This window comes from Patagioenas fasciata, chromosome 16 (genome assembly GCF_037038585.1).
Source record: "Patagioenas fasciata isolate bPatFas1 chromosome 16, bPatFas1.hap1, whole genome shotgun sequence".
NCBI lineage: Eukaryota > Metazoa > Chordata > Aves > Columbiformes > Columbidae > Patagioenas > Patagioenas fasciata.
In genome coordinates this window covers 12,662,707-12,682,573 of record NC_092535.1, presented here as the reverse complement: position 1 = coordinate 12,682,573, position 19,867 = coordinate 12,662,707, and the positions used below count along the sequence as shown (strand labels likewise).

At 43.6% G+C, this 19,867-nt stretch overlaps 1 protein-coding gene across 7 annotated transcripts; it reads right to left on the bottom strand.

Annotated features, from left to right (window-relative positions):
• Positions 1-186: 186 nt before the first annotated feature.
• Positions 187-19,867, bottom strand: CASS4 (Cas scaffold protein family member 4). 7 transcript variants are annotated; one of them, XM_071815684.1, is made up of 8 exons: positions 19,794-19,867; positions 19,526-19,691; positions 8,617-9,036; positions 6,341-6,445; positions 5,526-5,675; positions 3,177-4,511; positions 2,343-2,402; positions 187-1,810 (listed from the first exon to the last, which is right to left on the bottom strand). In XM_071815684.1, the coding sequence occupies exons 2-8, from the start codon at positions 19,568-19,570 to the stop codon at positions 1,397-1,399; spliced, it is 2,529 nt and encodes an 842-aa protein (XP_071671785.1). In that variant the 5' UTR covers positions 19,571-19,691; positions 19,794-19,867; the 3' UTR covers positions 187-1,396. The 7 variants fall into 7 exon arrangements, with proteins under 7 accessions (XP_071671785.1, XP_065705855.2, XP_071671786.1 ...); XM_065849783.2 differs by lacking the exon at positions 19,794-19,867 and having other exon boundaries at positions 19,526-19,764; XM_071815685.1 differs by lacking the exons at positions 19,526-19,691; positions 19,794-19,867 and adding an exon at positions 16,198-16,526.

Genomic DNA, 19,867 nt, shown 5'->3' with positions numbered 1-19,867 from the left:
GCTCAGCCCCAGAGCAGGTTTCCTGCTTCTTTTGTGAGGAAACCACCCCCAGGACACCGACTTTGGGGGATTTAGGCCAACCCAGCTGTTTCCGGGCTGCCCCCCGCTGAGGAGGTGCCTCTTGCCCTTCCCGCCATGAGCCCCCCAGATCCCGGTGCTGTGATTGGTGACAAAGACTCGGGCATTCCAGGAGAGAGTTTAATACAAAATGTACAAAGCCAATGCTACTGCATTTCACTGTGCAAACAGTAATATTTACTAATGACAATGTTTAAAAAATGGTATAAAGCACGGTGGCTGCAAGTACAAATAAATCTGAGGAAGATAAGGGCGGGGTTTTCCACAGACACCTGGCCCGTGCGCTGGCACAGCACAAATTAATCTCAGTGCTCACACACCTCACTGTGCATTTTTTGAGGGCAAAGACACGGGTACAACGTCACCCAGAAAGGCCAAGCTTTGAAATTTTAGATAAAAACATTAAAATAAATTAATTAGGAGAAACACAAACAACACAGGCGTACAGACAAACTCTCTGGGTGGTTATAGGGGCTTCATCGTTGCTGGATTTTGGATCCGGCACATCTGGGGATAAAGTCGATGAGGGGCCAGGACGGTTGCTGGGATCCCAGCGAGGAACAATGTCACCTGTCCAGTCCGTAGGAAGAGCTTGTCCCAATCCCGTGTGTATTTAATGGCTAAAGTAAATTCCATTTCAGTGCTCCAAACAGCTTTGAGCTGCGACAGAGGACAGCGAGGTGCCCTCCCCAGAGATTTATCGGGAACCAGGACTCCTCCAAGTCAGTTTTCCTTCTGGAACATTTCCCATTAACTTCTAGGCTATGGGCAGTGCCTGCCAGATTTTGTCCTGTAATACATTAATTGTGCTTCTACATTAAAAACAAACATTAGCTTTGCAGCTGTTTTAAAAAAAATATTATTATACATTTTTAGTAATGTCCTCAAGAAACAATTGATGGTGGGAATATCATAAGTTACAGAACATTGTGCAGCAAAATTTAAAGAGAGACTAAATGTACCTGCATAGAAAAAAAAAAAAAAAAGAAAATACATTTATCTGACATACAAAGATATTTAAAAATAAGAAATCAGCCAGACAATAAAATAATTTTGCTCTGATACACACTGAACTTTCCTTCCCAGCCACCAAGATGATATTTCCAGGCAGGATCTGAACAATGGAGAAGTATGTACAGATGTAATTCTATAACTCTCTTCTGCACCTGCTAAAAGGGCACCAGCACCCGGGCAACTGCCCCACAGCAGCAATTAGAGGTGACAGAAAGTTGGTGTCACCGAGCTGCATCTGCCCCAATTGGCTGCCATATGCCAAAGGAGCAAAAATGGAGAACGTGTGAAAACAGCCAAGTGTCTTTCACTCCATCATCGCTCTGAACTGCTGTGTGTACTTCGACAGCTCCTCAGTTTGATCCTGCAGTTCCCTCATGGCGCCTGCATTCGGATATTGTATTGCAGCGTTTTTGGTGGCGAGAGCCAGGTTCTTCAAGAGGCCACAAAACCGGCTGCTGCCGTGGAGAATGTCGTTCCGAGCGTCTCTCTCTTGAGTTTCCTGGCAGAGAGAATCCACTAACTTCTGCCCCACCATAATGATCAGTTTGCTGTGCGATATGAAGACTTCGGGCGGCTGGTTGTTGCTCAGACTATTAGTAAATACGGCAATCGCCTTGTGCAGGGCACCGAAACACAGCTTACACTGCTCTGAGAGAGCAATTTTCTTTGCAGACTCCTGCTTGCTTTGGATTACAGTCTTTTTTGCAGATGGCAAAACCTGGAAAAGGGTTAAAGAAAAAAAAAAAGAGACTCAGCCTGAATATTTCTTTATTTGCTCTCCCCAATATTCTTCATGTTTCTTCACTCACAGGGAGTTTTGTTCGCTAATAGTCTCCAAATTGCCCCAGCCCAGGGGTCTTTTGCAACAATGTATTTTTTCATAAAGTACTGGACTTCAAAGTGATGTTTTCTCACGAGTGCCTTGTTTCCATAAACAAATGTCACTGAACACAATTTTAAGAATGGATAGCAGACAAAGTGCTGTAGCTGAACATTCATCTTCCCTACGGGCTGCACTTCAAGCTTTCACACAGTACAAAACATTTAGGCTTGATCTTTAAAGGTGCTGACTTCATGGGGGTTATGAATTATTAAAACTGTACGGTATCAAGAGGATGAACTATAAGAAAACAAGTAGATCTCTATGTATAGATATGTGTGTCCAAATGCAAATTATTTTGAATTTTAGCAAGCACAGAAATCAGGGACTAAAAATCCTCATAAGTAAAAGTTTTTAAAAACAGAAATACCTTTGGTTTTGAATGTTTACTCTTCTTTGCTACTTCTGTAGCTGAAATGATTTTCTGTGCCTATTGTAAATCAAAATTAAAGCAAAGTTGAAATGGTTTACACAAAAATATTTAAATATAAATGTGTTTTTCTCTTATTTAGGCAGAAACAACGACTTGCCATACAGCCTTCCTGTTATGTACAACAATGGTACATTTATTAGAAGCCACTGTAGGTTTTTTTCCTACTAACAATTTAGTGTCTCATCCTGCAGGATCTAAGACTGAAACCAACATCAACAAAACATAACATTTCCTAAATTCTAAGGACAAGCCAGCATTCCTCTGTGAAACTGAAAGTAGTAGACATTTGAGTAAATCTAAGAAGAATTATTCTAACAAGCAAATTTGATAATTCAAGAAAGGGTTTAATTTGTTAAACCAAAAGTATTTACAAAAGCATGCTTTCCAATATATTTGAAGTTAGAAAATTAACAATTCTTTAATAGTGGACTCAGAGTCAAGGAAAATGTACTTGTAAGAGAAGAGCTTTAGTCAAAGGAGAAGAAACCAATGGCTAACCCCCAGGTAAAATCTGTGGCTCAAATGGATTTTAAACAGGAAAGCTAAATTTTTTTCTCAGTGCTGGCTGGGTAAATTATCAAAAGCCAGTTCTCTTTGTTACTTATAATTATGGATTATTCTACGTGTCATCTTGCACCCTGAATTCACATGAAGTCTGGAAATTAAGAAGTAGTGCAGACTGAATTCAGCACTAATGCAGAGATAAAATAGACCTAATAGCTCAGTACCTGCAAACAATCAGGAATATAAGTAAAATCCAGAGATACAAACCTGTAACTGAACATAGTCACAGTCCTCAGGGGCGTTTTCTTTCGGTTTCTCAGAAGAGACCTGACTTTGGTTGGGTTTATCAGGGGTATTTCTTTGAAGTGAATCTATTTCTATTCTTCTCGGCACCGTGATTTGTTTTGCCACTTTGTATTCTGGGTTCACTTTGGATTGCTTCACTTCTTGTTCCTTCTCATTCTTTCTGAAGAGGAGCTTTCCGTTGGCGATGATGATGGATACAAACCTCTTGATGTCATCTGGAACCGTGCGGGCCACCATAACAAAGCGATCGAGATCATCGGGGTTGCTCTGAGGTTTCCTGAGGACCAAAGCCTCTAGTGACCAGTTGCAGCTGTTCAGAGCTTCTCTAGTTTCTGTTAAGATTTTGAATGAGTTAATAAGGATTTCCAGCTGTTTTTTAATTCTGGTCTGAAGTTTGTTATCAGTGAGGTAATAGGCATTTACCTTTACGACTTGAGCAAAGGCCAGGAATTCTCCCAGGGAAACTTTTACGTGATCAACTGCTCTATGAATTTCTTCAATGCTTTTCTCCAGGTGCTCTTGTAATCTCCATTTACTACTCACAAAGATCATTAAACTCGCGACCGAGCTGGATACACTGTGCTGTAATCTAGTCAGCGTCTCTATGGCTACCCCAAGGTCCAGTTTAATCTCTTTGACAGGCTCTTCTGATGATGATGTAGAAAAAGACTCAGCAGAAGAGTTTGATGATGTAGAGAGCGTGCTGCTCCTGCTGTCCACACTAGACACGGATAATCTGTCCTGTTCCAATTTGGCATCCCTTGAGAGCTGTGAAGGAGCACTGTGTGCTGGGTCTCCAGAACTATCGCTGGTTTTTTCCATCTCTTTTTTGGACTGCACAGTGGTGGGCAAACCTTTTGGAATATCATAAACGTTCTCTTCAGAAATCAGATTCTCAGCCTTCGGAGCCGGGAGACCTGAGGGTACTTCACAGCTACTGTTTTGTGGCAAAAGGAGGATGTCCCGTGAGGGTGGAACATCATAGAGACAAATATCTGGAAGCGTTAATTTCCGTTGTGTTGGTGGAATATCATATAGTTGTGGATTTACTACTTTGGCTTCAGTGTTGGTTGTTAGTGCCTTGTACCTGGCTGGTGGTACATCGTAGAGCACCTGCTTCTCTGAGGAATGGCCAGAAGGGTTTTGTTTCAACCCTGTTTTTTCAGGTGATACCGGAATATCATAAATCCATTCTGACTTCCGAGGATTTGGCAGAGTATTGTAATGGCCCCAGAGCTTTTTCTGAGATTCATTTTCCGAAACATCACTTTCTCTTTTGGGAGGGACATCATACAACTGCAACAGAGCACACAGGATTTATAAACAGTGTTTTTAAACAAGGACTAAGAAACAAAACCAAATTCTCAGAGCATGTAAATGTATGCAATGCCACTAACGTCAATGGAACTGCACTACAGAAAGGCTAGCCCATAATTTTTATTTCCTTTCTAAAAATGTACAAGCTGCACATCTGAAGGTTAAAATACTTTGAGCACGGGTGATGAAATCGTACAGCAGTGTCCCCAGCCAGTGACATCTGTGGGCTCTTCCTTGTCTCCTTTGGGGTGGGAAACTTTTCATAGCTTTTGGAATGGCTACAAGAAAACTAAAATGCCAGGTGTGCTCTAGTCCCAAAAAAGGTGACAGGAGAGCGCTGCATGGAATGGGAACAGTCTTTATCTGCTTAAATGTTCTATCTGCTTAAATATTACACACGATCAGACAGTCAAGAGCGTAGGGTATTTAATTTGCTTTCCACACTGTCATAAAGAGAAACTGCAAGAGATCTTGTTGCCTGCAGTCTAATAAGCAAACACAAATGGAGTGCCAGTCCTTGTCCTGATAGGTGCCCTGCCTCTCCAGGGGCCAGGTATTACCTGTGCCTTTCTTCTCCCAGGTAGCAAGTGACAGGATAATAGGAAATGGTCTCAAGTTGTGCCAGGGGAGGTTTAGATTGGATATTTGGAAAAAATTCTTCCCGGAAAGGGTTGTCGGGCATTGCAACAGGCTGCCCAGGGCAGTGGTGGAGTCTCCATCCATGATGGTGTTTAAAAGGCATTTAGACAAGGTTCTTAGGGACATGGTTTAGTGCTAGAGTGAGGTTATGGTTGGACTCGATGATCCTGAGGGTCTCTTCCAACCGAAACAATTCTGTGATTCTATGTGAAGGACAAAGTTCTGCACCGAGGATATGCTGGTCTTGTCCCCGCAATCCTCACCTGCGAACACAGCCTGACGGAGGTTGAGCACCAGTGCCCAACATCACTGCAAGGAGAGATTATTCTCTTGTGTCCAACGAGTCTTACTTACATTGCTCGCTGGTGAGTCTTTCTGGAGAACAGCTCCTGCCTTTTCTGGGCTGGGTGGGATGTTGTAAAGCTGCTTCTGCTCCTCCTGGAAACACTCGGTGGGTCTGACCAGCACCGAGCGCTTTTGTGTGCTGGGCGGGGTGGCACCGCTCTGTGCAAAGGGAAAAAAACCAGCTTGGCTTCAATTCTTTTATATTCCTCAGCGAAGACTTGGGTGGAATCAAAGGCTCCCAAGCCATACGCTGCGTAGCTCCTGGTTTGGGCTACAGTGAGACGTAGAGGAAACATGGTGACATTCGCTCTCCCCAGGGGAGCAAGATCATGTAACAGGACAGTTCAGCCATAGATGCAACTGATGTGTTGCCCTTACCCTGAACATGTCACGGTTACATGACCTAATCCCTTGCATTTTGTTGCCCAGGAGGCAGTGGTGTGGGTGACATTTGGTTTCTTTTTGTACGTGCACTAGTGATTCTCCTGTAAACATCTTGAGATCTTCCTGATCAAATGACACAGAGACAAAGCACATTTCCTAATAGATAAACCAAGGCAGAGGCTGACACTGATACTGAGAATTCATCTGTGCCCTGGAACTTGGTGAAACCAAAAGTGTTTATTAGAAACATACCAGATTTAAGACACATTTCTGTAAATGTCTGATAGATTCAAAGGAGAACTGCTTTAGGTTTTGAACATCCCTAAAACCAAATTATTTTCTGCCAGATTTTACAGAAAGCAATCAGAAAAACACTATAATTTACTTTAAAGCTATTGATATTCTCAGGTCTGCTGGGGGGGGACCATGGCAGGACTGACCTGTGTGAGCGAGGGCTCCCGGCGCTGTGCGGATGGAACATCATACACCTCACTCCTGATATTTGGCACTGAAGCCCGGCATGCTCTTGGGAGAGTAAACAGGTGCTTGGATGGGGAGAAAACACAAATAAAAATAAAAATAAAGCAAGCTGCAGTGAACAGTAAGCTCAGGACATCTTTGATAACTCAATTAGTTGAACAGGCCACCCTTAGAGTAATCACTCTTACGTGATTAAAAGCCTTTCAGCTTTCCATCGATGGCGATAGACAGGAACTCAGCTTACAAGCAGGCAGGGTAATTTTTCCCCATAATTCCCTTTTTCTAGCATTTCTGCTTTACTTTGGAGAAGATTAGAACTGACACGTACAAATGAAAGACAATCTGCCTTACTAACCAAGGGAGGGAAAAGACTTGGTGAAAATCCAGCTTCAGTTATCACTTAAATCTGTAGACTACCCAAAAGCAGAACCACTAAAAAAAGAAAGCAGGGGAATTTCTACTTCTCCAGTCTCTCAGAGCCATCAGGTCAAGCCATGTTTAGTGGGAGTAGGAGCAGGAAAAAGGGACAACTGAAGTGCGTTATTCCACAGCTATGAAAGACTGACTCGTTTGGAAGGAGCCAACACAGTGGGGCCTTGATGTCCTGTCCAGCTCCATGAGCAGAGAAGACCAATATGGGAATTACATGATTTAGGTCAATTACAGACTAATTCTCCTGTTTGTTTAAAACATCATTTTAAGAGCTATGACTAGATCTGTGGGACAATAAGTCAAGATGCCAAAATACGAAAGCTGGGTAAGGACTTTTGTTTATTTATTTATTTAAATCAACCCCAAAAACATGGAGTTGTGTTCATTCAGCGTGGGTTTAGTCTGGCTCTCCACAGCTGGCTTGTAGATGGAACATTGTAAACTACTGACCCACAGAAACACCACCGTGTTAGAAGAAATGATTTAAAATTGGAGGTGGTGTCCTCCATCATGTGAGTGAGTGTTGTAGCTACTAAATTTAGGAGAAATATGGAAGAGGAACAAGACTGCAGCTTTGCAACTGCTTGCTTTGTCTTTGTGAAAGCTCTTAGCTCTCATCTGAAGAAAGAGAATGATGAGTGAACACAAATTCCCTCAGTCCTGTGTGACACGAGCCATCTTCCTTGCAAACAGAGGTAGAAAAAAGACTTTCCTGAGCAGAAAGGGTAAGTGATATCAAGAAAGCCACCCTTAGCCAGGTCTGTTTTCAGATGGACAGATCTTAGTATATAGCAAAAAAGGAAGCTCACTGAGTTTCGTGTTTTACTATGAGTTTAAGAAAAAGTTATTTTAAAGTACTTTCAGTCACTGTAAAGCAAGAAGGTGCCCTGTGTATCGGACAACCGATCAAGAAGCAACAAGGCTTTCTTATGGGATGGAAGCACACAGGTTTTGATGGATTTTGGTGTGGCTTATTGCCTTCTACCAGCTCCCTCCGAGCCTCGCAGCGGCTTTACCAGCTGCTCGGGGGGCAGCTGAGCACGCCAGGAACTTTGCCAGTTGTCCAGGGGATGGACCCGGGGCGGCCCAAGCGCTGCGGCTCCTTCTGCGCTGGCAGGGACTGCTCAGCCCCAGCGTCTGCGCGGGGCTGGTGCCACCCTGGGGCAGCTGGTGCAGCGACAGCTGCCGCCTCGTGTGCGGGAGGCAGCAAATATCGACTTCTAAATCATAAAAGCAGGATAGGGAAACATTTTTTCCCCCTTTTTTCTTTCTCTGTTAGAGTAAACAACGCTTGGGTGCATAAACTCACAAAATGCCGGAGACGGGAATGGCCATGGAGCTCTTCAGTTGGCCCGCTCATTCAGATAAAGAACACTAGATGATATTTGCAGCTTGATTTGCAGGCACATAATGGAAAATTTATATCAATCTCACATTCAATTTGCACATACCTTCTTTAGGGTTAAGAATGTGGAGAAATCAGATCACAGCAAGTGCAAAAGGGGTTTTTGTAGCTGTTACTCAGGTTGAGCTGGCAGTTATGGTATTCTTTACTTCCTGCTCTATTTTGCAGCTGCTTTAAACTGTCAAAAAAGTGAGAGACTACAGAATATAGAGACTTTCTTATGTTGCCCAGAGCAGTGTTTCTCACATGATGATATAAACTTTAGTAAAATTGATGGGAGTTTCCTAACCAGCATTTATTTGAGTGGCTTTGCTGCAAATTCCACTGAAACACTCAGGCCTTGATTATATTCCCGCTCCCAATGGCAGTGTTAATAACAACATTTGTTTATATTCTTACCTGGCTTGTTGAGCTTTGGGTCCTTTCACTGAGCAGCTGCGCAGCCAGGGCTGGTACCCGATACATTCCTTGGGCGGGGACCCTCGCCGGAGATTTAATCCACCCCTCCATCTTCTCGTAGGTAGATGACAACGTGGTGGGTTTGGGGACGGAGGGAACCTGGTAGATGTTTTGTTGACCTGATGGTGAGTCTGCGGAGCTGCTGCGGGTGGAAGGAGGCGGCGGGAGGGCCGGGGAGGCAGCCAGGAGCTGGAGGCGGTTGGCGGGGGCCAGGCCCTGCCGGCCGTGCAGGGAGCATTTCCACCAGCCCTCGCTGCCGATGACGTTTTGGTCCAGAACCGTCAGGATGTCGCCTTTGCGGAAGGCCAGCTCGTCCGAGCACTCGGCCTTGTTGTCGTATAGCGCCTTCGCCAAGGCGTTCTGGAGAGAGAAGAAACACCAGCTTTGCACCATGACACCAACTAAAGCCTTCATTGGTTTCTGGCTTGCTGTTTATCTCTATCTTAATTTCAACTTTATTCAAGTCCACCTGTTTTCACACTAAATAACATTTCTCAGAACATCGGTTTCAGAGGGTTAGAGGTTTGCAGCCTGTGTCTGCTACGTTCAGTGAAGAAATAGATAATAATACTGCAATATACTTCTTCATCACCTCGTCCTCTGAGGCTCTTCAAGAGCACTGCTAACATTCGGTACTTTGACTTATTACTTATGAACATCCCTACATAAAAAACAGGCATTTTTCACATTGGCGTTCTGTGAATTCTTTGTAAGAAGCTACAGAGAAAACACATCAACCATCCAAAAATAAAACTTATGTCGCTCTGCCTGTTACTCAATTTATCCAAAGATTTCAACTGCATGTGAAAAAGGTTAATTATTTTTTACCTAAAACCAACCAAACAAAACCGCAAATGAAAAACCCCAAACCACAACCACGCCCAACCTTACTTATTTTCATTTAAACCTTTTATTTTCTCAGAGCCTTCTGAAGACAGACCTCTCAATGTCAACGCTACCACTGGTAACACCAGTCCCAGAAGTACTGCTGAACGGCCTCGGTACTTGGGAAGACCCAGATTCCAGCTTGTGTCCATGCCCACACCAAACCGGAGAGCTGGATCCCACAATTCAGAGCATCCCAGGCTAATGATTTACATGACACATTAGTTCAGGGAAAAATCTAATTATGGTCAAAGTGACACCCAAAAAAGCTCTGCTGGCTGCTAAGTCTTCACAGCAGGTCAGTGTTTCTCTCCATCACACAGTATATCTTGTAGCATCTTCATAGTGCTCTTACTGTATTTTTTTTTGAACAGGAAAACAAGGAAGAATAGAGTAAGTGACCTTTCTAAGATTACAGAAAATCTGTGAGATAGTAAATGTTCTTATTTCCCAGCTTCTTGACCACAGGGCAGCCCTCCTGTTTCAGCTGAAGCCCATAAATTTCTGGCAATCGTGAGTGTGCAGATCACCGTGTTTTATTTTTAGCGTTTTGCTTACTCATTACAAGATGACAGTTAAAAGAGTGAAAAGTAGTAGCAGCAGCCAGCTTTATTCACCTGAGGCATTTGTGCAAAGGGTAGAGCTGTGGACGTCGTGTTTTTCACTACAAGAGACCATTTGCTTTCAGCTTTTAAATGAGACTGACCGCTTCCCAGGCAGTGGGACACTGCCTCTGTTTCAGCATTAGTTTCTAATCAGAAAGTGCAAGTAATGTCCAAAGAGATAGTACACAAACAGGAAACATGATGCCTTGTATTTTGTCCAGAGCATTTGCTGTAAAGCAACAGCTGGCTTGAAGCTGCAGCAGAAGAAAGCCAATTTGTCCACTCAGCTGATGGAAGCAGCCTGTTGTTCGCAGCACGCGTTCCTTCATCAGGGTGGCCATGAACAATGGCCTTTTTATGATCCACCAGCAGCTGCCAGAGATGGACAACAGTCTCTTTTACCTTCTGTCCCAGCCTGGTTAAAACAGTCATCTTGCCTTGAACATGGGAGCACATTTTCTGTTTGGACAACACCAAATGCTCTGAACCACCTGTGTTGAAGTTGAGCCTCCAGGAATCCCATCACAGAGCATAGCTGGGGGTGCTTGGGCTTCACGCATTGCTACAATCATTAAAAAAAAACCCAAAAACAAAAAACCACGAACCCAAACAAACCAACCAACCAAACAAATCCACCAGCCAACTTATCCTGTTACTCATCAGCAACACTTCTAGATCAGGCTTAAAATTTGATCCCCTGTTAGATGCTGTACAGACACCCGAGAGACCCTCTTCTTCAGACCCGAAGAGGATGAGGATGGGCAGAGGGAATCTCCCCCTTTTGCAAACATGCAGCTGAACTGGAGGAGCCTTATCCGGGCACACGTAGGAAACAGGTGGCGGAGCCAAGAAGCCTGAACTCGGGAGCTGAGCCCTGTCTAGTGCATCAGAGAACAAGACCGTCCTTCCTAGTTGCACCAACACAAACAAGGGGAAAGTTGGGTTCACATTGTGGTTTTAAAAGGCATCTAAATGTTGACATTTCCCCTGCTAAGTCTTTCTTGTGGAAATAGCTTGCTAAACACATGGGTTGATTAAGTCCAACAATGTATGAAATTGCACAAGTCCATTTTCAAGCCTCATTTGCTTTAGCATAAACACGCTGGTTTTCACTAGTTCAGAATTTGGCCTGTACACATCAGTGAGAATTTCCACAAACAGTAACTGCAGACAACAGCTCAGGTTATACAGGGTGAGGAGATATTCTTCCCGTTCAGCAACATTCAAACGTGACTGCAGCAGGAATCAGCAGGATAAGTTATTCCAGCTATTCTCTCATCTCTTTTCCTAGAAACTGCTGGATCTGCTTTGCTGCAAAACAAGTGAAGCAGAGAACAGCCAGGCCAGTGGAAGCACCAGGGAGGTCCAAGCTCCATTCAACAGCCGAGCTGTTCTACAGAAACCTTGTCAAAACTCAGCCAAGTAACTTTTCATTTGGCAAAGTGAGATGAATATATTCAGGGGTACCCACACTAGAAACTTAGATTTTGAACTGGCACCATGAAAGTCGCAAAACTCCTCAACAGTGGGGTCTCCTCACTTGCAGCACACGTTCCTTTGGGTTTGCTGATAAAGCTTTCCAAACATCCAAGGGCGAGTAGCGTACAGTGAGACCCCAGTTCAAAGCAGAACGCAGCGATTCAGATTTTGCAAGGTGGTCTCAGATTTGTGGAGCTCAAGTTAAGGCACACGGGCTCACATCAGTAGGCAACATACCCAGGAACCTTCGAAATAATCTCAATTGCAAGCCAAGCAGAGGGTTCAAAGAAATCATTGGACACTTCGGGGAAACCTGACCCAGCTAGAACAAGAAATCTGTCCATAGATCATCACATACTCCATCCATAGGGCTGGAAATTAAAAACTTAACATCTTAAATAGAGAAGTGATGGAGAAAGGCCCCAACCTCCACAATATAGAACATGGATTAATTGGAAGATTGTCAGAGCTTTACAGGGCAGAGCTCTCAAAACGGAGTGGGGAATTTGGAAAGGGGAGAAAGAAAAGCAAAGGTTCTTCCATTTACAGATCTACAGCCAGGCTCCCAGTAACAGTGGGAGCAATTTTACAGACAGAAGTTGCAGGAGGTTTATGGCAGGTGAGAGCTTGATCCAACAGCACCAATAGCTGAGGCCCACCAAGTCTATCTCCAGTTGCATGGAGTGAGGTTGTTTGTGGTACAGGCTCCGGCTCATCGCTTGTGGAGGTATTTGTCAGAAATCAGGCCCTATCTACACTTTCGGCTGTCTGGGATGTATGTAAAGGATCACTGTGGCAGCTCCTCTCTATCATGTAAGCAGAAGCATCTCTGACCTGCCATTGACTATAAACAAGTACCACACTCCCAGGATCGCAGAGACCTCATGGGATGCTTCATTAGGAAAAAGCTACGCTTTGGGGCCACTGGGATCTGCATTTTTTCTTTATTACCAGAGGAGCGGAAGCCGGCTGTCTAACACTATCATCCACCAGGTGCCACCCAGGGCCAGCTGTGTGGAGTTCTTCGTTATTTTATGTGATCTCGTTAATGTGTTTTTACAATAACCAACATGTACTGAGTACTAAAGCAACACAGATGAGATCAAAGTGTTTTTCCTCCTCTGACGTTTGTTGCTTCTTCCCTGTCAGCAGCCCTGAAAAAACGTCCCGAGACAAAGAACATCTTAAACGCTGGTTCATCGCCCATGAGAAAGCACCTCGGCACACAGCGCGGTTACTCTTCTCTCACAGAGCGGATTTTAACGAGACGATGACAGAGCACAGACCTAGAAAACATCCTCTGCGACCTCTTCCTGAGACTTTGTTCTCCCCACAAAGAGTCCACGACCTCGTTAGAGTAATGCAAATTACTCACACCTATCAAGCCAACCACACTGAATGGATTTACAGTATAAGAGCTCCAGTAACACAGGTTCAGTTAACTTAGGTGTGAAGAAAAGTTCTTGCGTAGCTGGAAGTGTGTCTCCTTTTACCGGATTGTAGATTAGATGTTCAGATATAAGTCGTCTCCCTACAAACGGGAATTTTTACGTCTTTGTTGTATATCTTTATCCAGCAATGCTCCCACTACAAAACCCAATGGCCCTTGGGAGTCCTCAGAATGAAAGCTGTTCACTCATGTTTATTAATGAAGAGAGGGAAAAATTTGAATGGAGAGTCAGTCAAGCTAATAATTGTACAAAATTGTATAATTCTATGAGACAAAATTCTATAATCTCAAAATGGAAGTATACAGACTGTATGGAAGTATATATACTGACATCTGTGCTCTATATACACAATAAAACCTGTGCCAAGGCAAAAAGACCCCACTATTACCAAGATCTGATGCCTCTCCTATCCCAATCCCTACCCACAGCCTACAGTACAGCAACAGGAAAACACCACCCTCAGAAAATACATTCAAATGTTGCTAGAAAAATCCTTCATGAATATCAAATGATAATTTGAACATCTTACCTGCAACTCCGCCAAAATAATTTCTGTCTCCCCCTTCCCACTGGAACTCCAGTTCGCTGCTATGTACTGCTGCACATGGTACACAGGTACTGTAGTACCCCACAGCATTTCAAATTTAAAATAAATGGTTTTCATCTCGTGTCTTAAAATTGCTTTTTAAAGAAACTGTTGAAATAATCTTAAAAAAATAGCTTTAATCAGAGGAGTTTCTTTCATGGATAAAGATAAATATTTTTCAGCTGAATTTTGCACATTAAAAAAAAAATCTGTAAGCCTTTTTACTGCAGGAAAATGGAACTTCGAATATTTGATGAGAAGGAAAAGATACAACTAAAAGCAGCGAGTTGTTTGCTAAACAGTTTGGTTCATGCATCAGTGACACCCCTGACATGTTTACAGAACTGTTTCCAGTTAATCTCTTCGCCTCTGAACAAAGGTGAAGAAATAAACATCCTCCATTGCCCCGCTGGCTGGGAACACGCTTCCCAGAGAAGTCATTTGATATGGTGGACCAAGCTGAGTCAATTTATATTCTGCCCAATTCAGTTAATTACAGAGAGAGTTCACATGGACAACATAAGAAGAAAGAATTTACCTTAAGCGCTCGGATCCTTCTCTACCTGCATGTCCCTTCTGGCCGTGGGCTCTGCGTGTCCCACTTGATGTGCAACATTTGCTGTGACTTGCAGGAGGTGCTTCTACTTTATTTTTTGTTTCGTTTGTGTATTTTGGAAAATGCGTTCTTGTTATACAAAGTTTCAGATCTTTTTTTCTGTGAGCTTCAGCAAGGAATGAATGGCAGGTCTTGCTTTTGTTGCCTATTCAAAGGGCTGATTGGTTTTCGGAGGGTGGAGCTGGGTGCTAATCATTAGGTTTTAAATTCTGAATGGTCAAATTTTTAAACTTCAGGTAGAACCACTTAGGTGGAAATTGTTCAGCTTCACATTAGTCAGTGTGGGGAATTACAAGCCAGTTCTGATGGTGTTCCCCAAACACATTTTCTCCACAAATGTAGTTAATCAAACTCTAGCTGTATTAAAACCAACAGAAACCTCCCCATTTTCAGTGCGATCAGTATTTCATTCCCATTCATATTATTTTTTGCATTTGTGGTCTTACACCCAAATTCAAAGAAAAATAGCCTGCTATTTCCTGGTATTTAAAAAAGGAATATATATGTGTTTCTGGGTTTGGTTCCTCCTACTATTCAAAGGTTTTTGCCCATGCGCATCAAGTTACTTCTCTGACTTTTCTAAACCTTTTAGCATATTCCGTTTTACTACAACATGCCTCTCCAAACACGGATTTAAAGATACAGAGAGCTCTGAGGAGCAGGAGATTTCTCCTGCCTCCTGAGCAATAGATGCTCCACGGTGGGAGGTTAGAGCAGGGTCCTCGCTCTCATTCCTCTCCCTGTCCCTGCATCCATCTGACCTGCAGTGGGGTTTCTGCTGATGCTGGACGTGGCAGCGGGGACAGCAGGGATGGCAGGGACAGCCACCCTAGAGACAGAGGCTCGGGGCTGAGTGTTCTCTGATTCACCATGAATCAGCAGCAACCCCACAACTCCCACAAGCTGCTGCTTCCTGCAGCTCCCTCGCAGCACTTATCTGTCCAAAACCAATTTTGGACAAAGTTGCATTTATCTGAAATGTTAACCTTTCCCTGGAAAGAGCAGCGGCTGGTTTTCCACCCGCGCCCATCGCTGGCGTGTGTCACCACTTCCCCGGGGAAGCTGCACGTTTTCCCAGCCCCTGTCACTAGCACGGGGGACACGGTGACCCTGCCCCGAGTCACAGCTGCAACGTGGGGCTGAAGGATTCAGTTCATTTCACAGAAAAATAAATTAGCACAAAGCAAGCTAATATTGGGTGTCTGTGTGCGTGTGCCATGCTGGAAGTGCGGGCAAAAACATGACCACAGGATTGTAAAATGGATTTGATCCCTCCACTTCTTCCCCCCTCCTCCCAGAGCGGAATTTCCTAAAAATGAGCCTGGTCGCTGCTCCTTTCCTCTTTTGAGCTTCAGTTCTCTTTGCAATGAGCGTTGCAGGACTTGGTCAATCATTATCCTAGAGTGCACAGACCTGCCCAGGCTCACAGAACTCATATCGAAATCGGAATGATTCAAGTTATTAAATAATTTCCACTACCCGATTTCTAGTAATCAGTAAAAAATTTTTTAAAATCATACAAAAATTATAACTCAAGTGTTAATCATTTAAGCTCATTATTTCCATGAAAATCTGGAAAACAGGGGTTACCCTAATGGCCAGCCAGGTAACTTTTTAAATAAAGCATGTTATTGCTTAATATTCATGGTACAAAACCTTACCCTTCTTAACCACACCGCTGTTCTTGATAAAGCATGTTTTCAGCCTAACTTGGATTGTATTTTAAGAAATAAGACCATGCACTCTGTTAGTAATGTGGAAATAAGATCAACGGCATGTTTTAAACGCAGCCCTGACAGATGCAGATTTTACACTGTACACACTGCCAGCACTAATGAAACGAGCAAAGCCATAAAATGAATTGCAACAGAAGCAAAATAATCTAGGACTTACATTGACCTTCATTTTGTTGTCTCGTGTTTCCCCGTTACTCCATCACGCAGGGAGCAGGACGGGGTCTCCCCAGCCCTTTCTCTCCCGGTTCAGCCGGTGGATCAGACAGGAGCTCTGGGGGCTCTGCCTGGAAGCCTGAGAGCGAATGCCCCACGTCCCCCGCTCCACCTCCTGCTGCCTTTGCTGGGAGCCCCACAGCAGCTATGGGGAACGAAGGGAGCTAATTACATAGCAAAATTATCTGCAGAGTGCAATTGGCCGCAGCTGCCGATGCTAATGAGGGCCTGGGACAGGACTGACAGATGTCCAGATGTCCCCCTGCAGAGGCCCCGGGAAACGCCTGTTCTGGGCAACCACATCCCAGTGGGGATGGACCAGGCACTGAGGGCTGGATTTGTGAAGTGGTTTTGCACCTTTTGCTGTCTCTCTCTCTTTTCTTTTTTTCTTAGAAGTGGTTTGATGTGCTTTGTAATTTTCATGTTTAGCTCTCAGAAAACTGAACAGATCTTCCTTGTAGTTACAGAAATCCCTGCAAAATAATCTCACTCTTCTGAGGCAGAAAACCTGAGGTGGAAAGCTTGATATTAACTGCAGCTAAAGGGTTTTTGTTTCTCTGATTATTAAAAAACACCACAAACACTTAATATTATTAAAGAATAACGTTATTTATAATTATTCATAGTTGCTGTGTGCTCAGCAACAGCTCTGCTCAGGTTATACTTATGCAAATGCACAGGTTTCACTGCTTTGTACTTGTTAATATCTTGGGGTTTGCAAACTTTTACTGGTTTTGTGTTGGTACACGCTGCCTTTTCTCTGGCAAAAGTCTTTTCCTTCCTCTTTCCACGGTAGCTTCAACATGAAATTAGACACTCACTCCCAAACCCACAATCACGTAACAAGAAAAGCTGTGCATCCTGAAGAGAAAATGCTGAATTGAAAATGCTTTCTCAACAAAATCTGCTCCTCGGGGCTGGGGGTAGGAGCAGACAAGCAGCTAAGGCAGTTGTGCAAATGGCAAAGAATTCATGGCACAAAGCAGCTCATTTGAATGTCTTTGGACTTCCCTTCCCTTCCCTTCCCTTCCCTTCCCTTCCCTTCCCTTCCCTTCCCTTCCCTTCCCTTCCCTTCCCTTCCCTCTTTGCTCTGGCAGATCCTATTTTGAAACACATATTTAGAATCATAGAATCACTTCAGTTGGAAGAGACCCTCAGGATCGAGTCCAACCATAACCTCATAACCATGTCCCTAAGAACCTGGTCTACAGGCCTTTTAAACCCCTCCAGGGATGGTGACTCCAGCACTGCCCTGGGCAGCCTGTTCCAGTGCCTGACAATCCTCTCCAGGAAGAATTTTTTCGTGATATCCAATCTAAACCTCCCTGGCACAACTTGAGGCCATTTCCTCTTGTCCTATCACTTGCTGCTTGGGAGAAGTGACCAACACCCCCCATGCTCCAACCTCCTTTCAGGCAGTTGCAGACAGCGATAAGGTCTCCCCTCCTGTTCTCGGGGTTCCCAGGTGTCTGAGCTGCAGGCGGGTGACAGCAGGAACCCTCAAACTCCCAGAAACAACCCTCACGTTGTTCTTCATGCACTTGGTTGTGGACAAGATGGGAACATGTCAACTGGGTGTTTTGGAAGGAGAGACGAACTTCAGATCAACGCTGCGTGTTTAACAAACGCTCTTATTTTCCCTTGGGCAGCAGCACGGTGTTGTGGAGCAGCACGAGCATTGCCCGAGCGCGGGGAGCTGCACTGGGTGTTGCAGCAAGAGCTGCAGCGTTTCCCGTGCGGGCTGTGGCGCAGGTGCCTGCGCAACTACAAAGAAGTGACAGCATTTCTCTGGCTGAGCTCATCAACCGAGTTCATTTTCAGAAACTGTTCTCCTTTTGAAGGTGGGATAGTTGGGGCACAGGGGGAATTGCAAAGCGTTACTCACCACAATTAAAGCTACTGATGATTGGCACTTGGTGCTTCAAGAAGTCCAGAGAGTAGAAAAAACACGTCCTTGGTATTTTTGTATTAAACACAACATTGAAATATGATAATAAACACTACTGCTAAGGTACCAGGAACCTTATAAACAGTGCATGAATTATATAGCAGAAATAAATTTGACTTCTCCAGTTGTTACTCAGATGGGTTTGACTGGGTGTGCTATGGCTGCGTCTAAAGGTCTCACAGCAGAGCAGGAAATCAGCCTCCTACCATCACATTCATGCAACCATTGGCAATCCATTTAAGAAAACTGAAAATATCACACCTAGAAATAGCAACTCTCTTCTCTGTATAGAAATGGAAAATGTTTTGCATCAATTTCTGATGACTGAATATGAAAAATAGTACTCTTTACGTGCCTCGATGGAAAATTTTGAGTGCAAAAAGATGACTTATTGAACTAGTACTAAGCTTTTTTCCCTTCTACTATATATTGTATCAAATTTCCAGGAGGCAGTTTATTTACAGTAAACACTGAGATCATAATCCAGGATGGCAATAATAATTCCATTATACTGCTTGTTAGACTTGCAGACAGTAAGACAATCAAGGTACTGACTTGGAATCGAGACATTTTCTAACTCTTACAGCTGCGCCAGGGTATTTTATCTATCTATCTATCTATCTATCTATCTATCTATCTATCTATCTATATGTGTGTATGTATATATATACACGTGTGTATACACGTATATATACACATGTATATATATACACGTGTGTATACATGTATACACACGTGTATATATATGTGTGTATATAGATATATATGTATATATATGTAAAATAATACTAGATGCAATATGAATACACAAATAAATGTAACCCCCCCCCCACCCTTATAACAAGTTCCAGTCTTTCAAAAGAAACAAATATAGTACTTCAAATTTCTTCTGTTTCATGTGTTACACAAGGAAATTATCTGTCATGCAAGAGGTCACCTGGACTGTCACTGAAAGTCTCTGACAATATAACTGTGCGACTGGTGTTACTACAGGACAGCAGTGAGAAACTTGAAGTTACATATTGACAGGTATTTGCTATTTGGGAATCCTGCTTTATCCACAGTCCTTCCCAACACGACATTTCTTGCAGTTAGCAATTCGAGCACAACAAAAAGCGCAGGGAGACATGAGGTACACGAGCATCATAAAGAGCTTTCCGCCCAACTTGGATAGAACACCAAACACTTCCATCACGTCCAAGTGTCATGCTGGATTCAAACATCAAACCCTTCTCTAGGACCCTTTTTTCTCAACTGTTCATGTGCTGTACTCAATAAAACAGACATACCTTTGCAGGTTCATGTGCTGTACTCAATAAAACAGACATACCTTTGCAGTTCTGCTGATTCCTGTGGTTTTATCCATCGTTGTCATTCACCAGCAGCCTCCCTTGAGTGACACAGATAATTACAGGAGGATGACGAGACTTCAGCTTTGCACAGTCACCGGGTATTAGGAACTACGTATCCAGAAAGCACATCTGGCTGCTCTACCCCTAGAAGCATTTAGGAATTTGTAGAAAAGATTCTCATGAATGATGATTTTCCGTGACAACACATAGGATTAAAAAGATTAAACAAGCCCTGCTAGCACCTACAAGTGAGAAGTCGGTCTGCAAGTGGAATTTTCCTTGATCCGTCCGTCACCAACTTGTTGCAACTAACCGCAGTC

Excerpts from the sequence above, each read along its gene's own strand:
- CASS4 (XM_071815682.1), bottom strand. The coding sequence starts at position 13,760 with ATGAAAACCATTTATTTTAAATTTGAAATGCTGTGGGGTACTACAGTA. Across the intron at positions 4,512-5,525 it reads AAGACTCACCAGCGAGCAAT|TTGTATGATGTCCCTCCCAA; the intron begins GTAAGTAAGACT and ends GCTCTGTTGCAG. Across the intron at positions 2,403-3,176 it reads GTGACTATGTTCAGTTACAG|GCACAGAAAATCATTTCAGC; the intron begins GTTTGTATCTCT and ends GATTTACAATAG.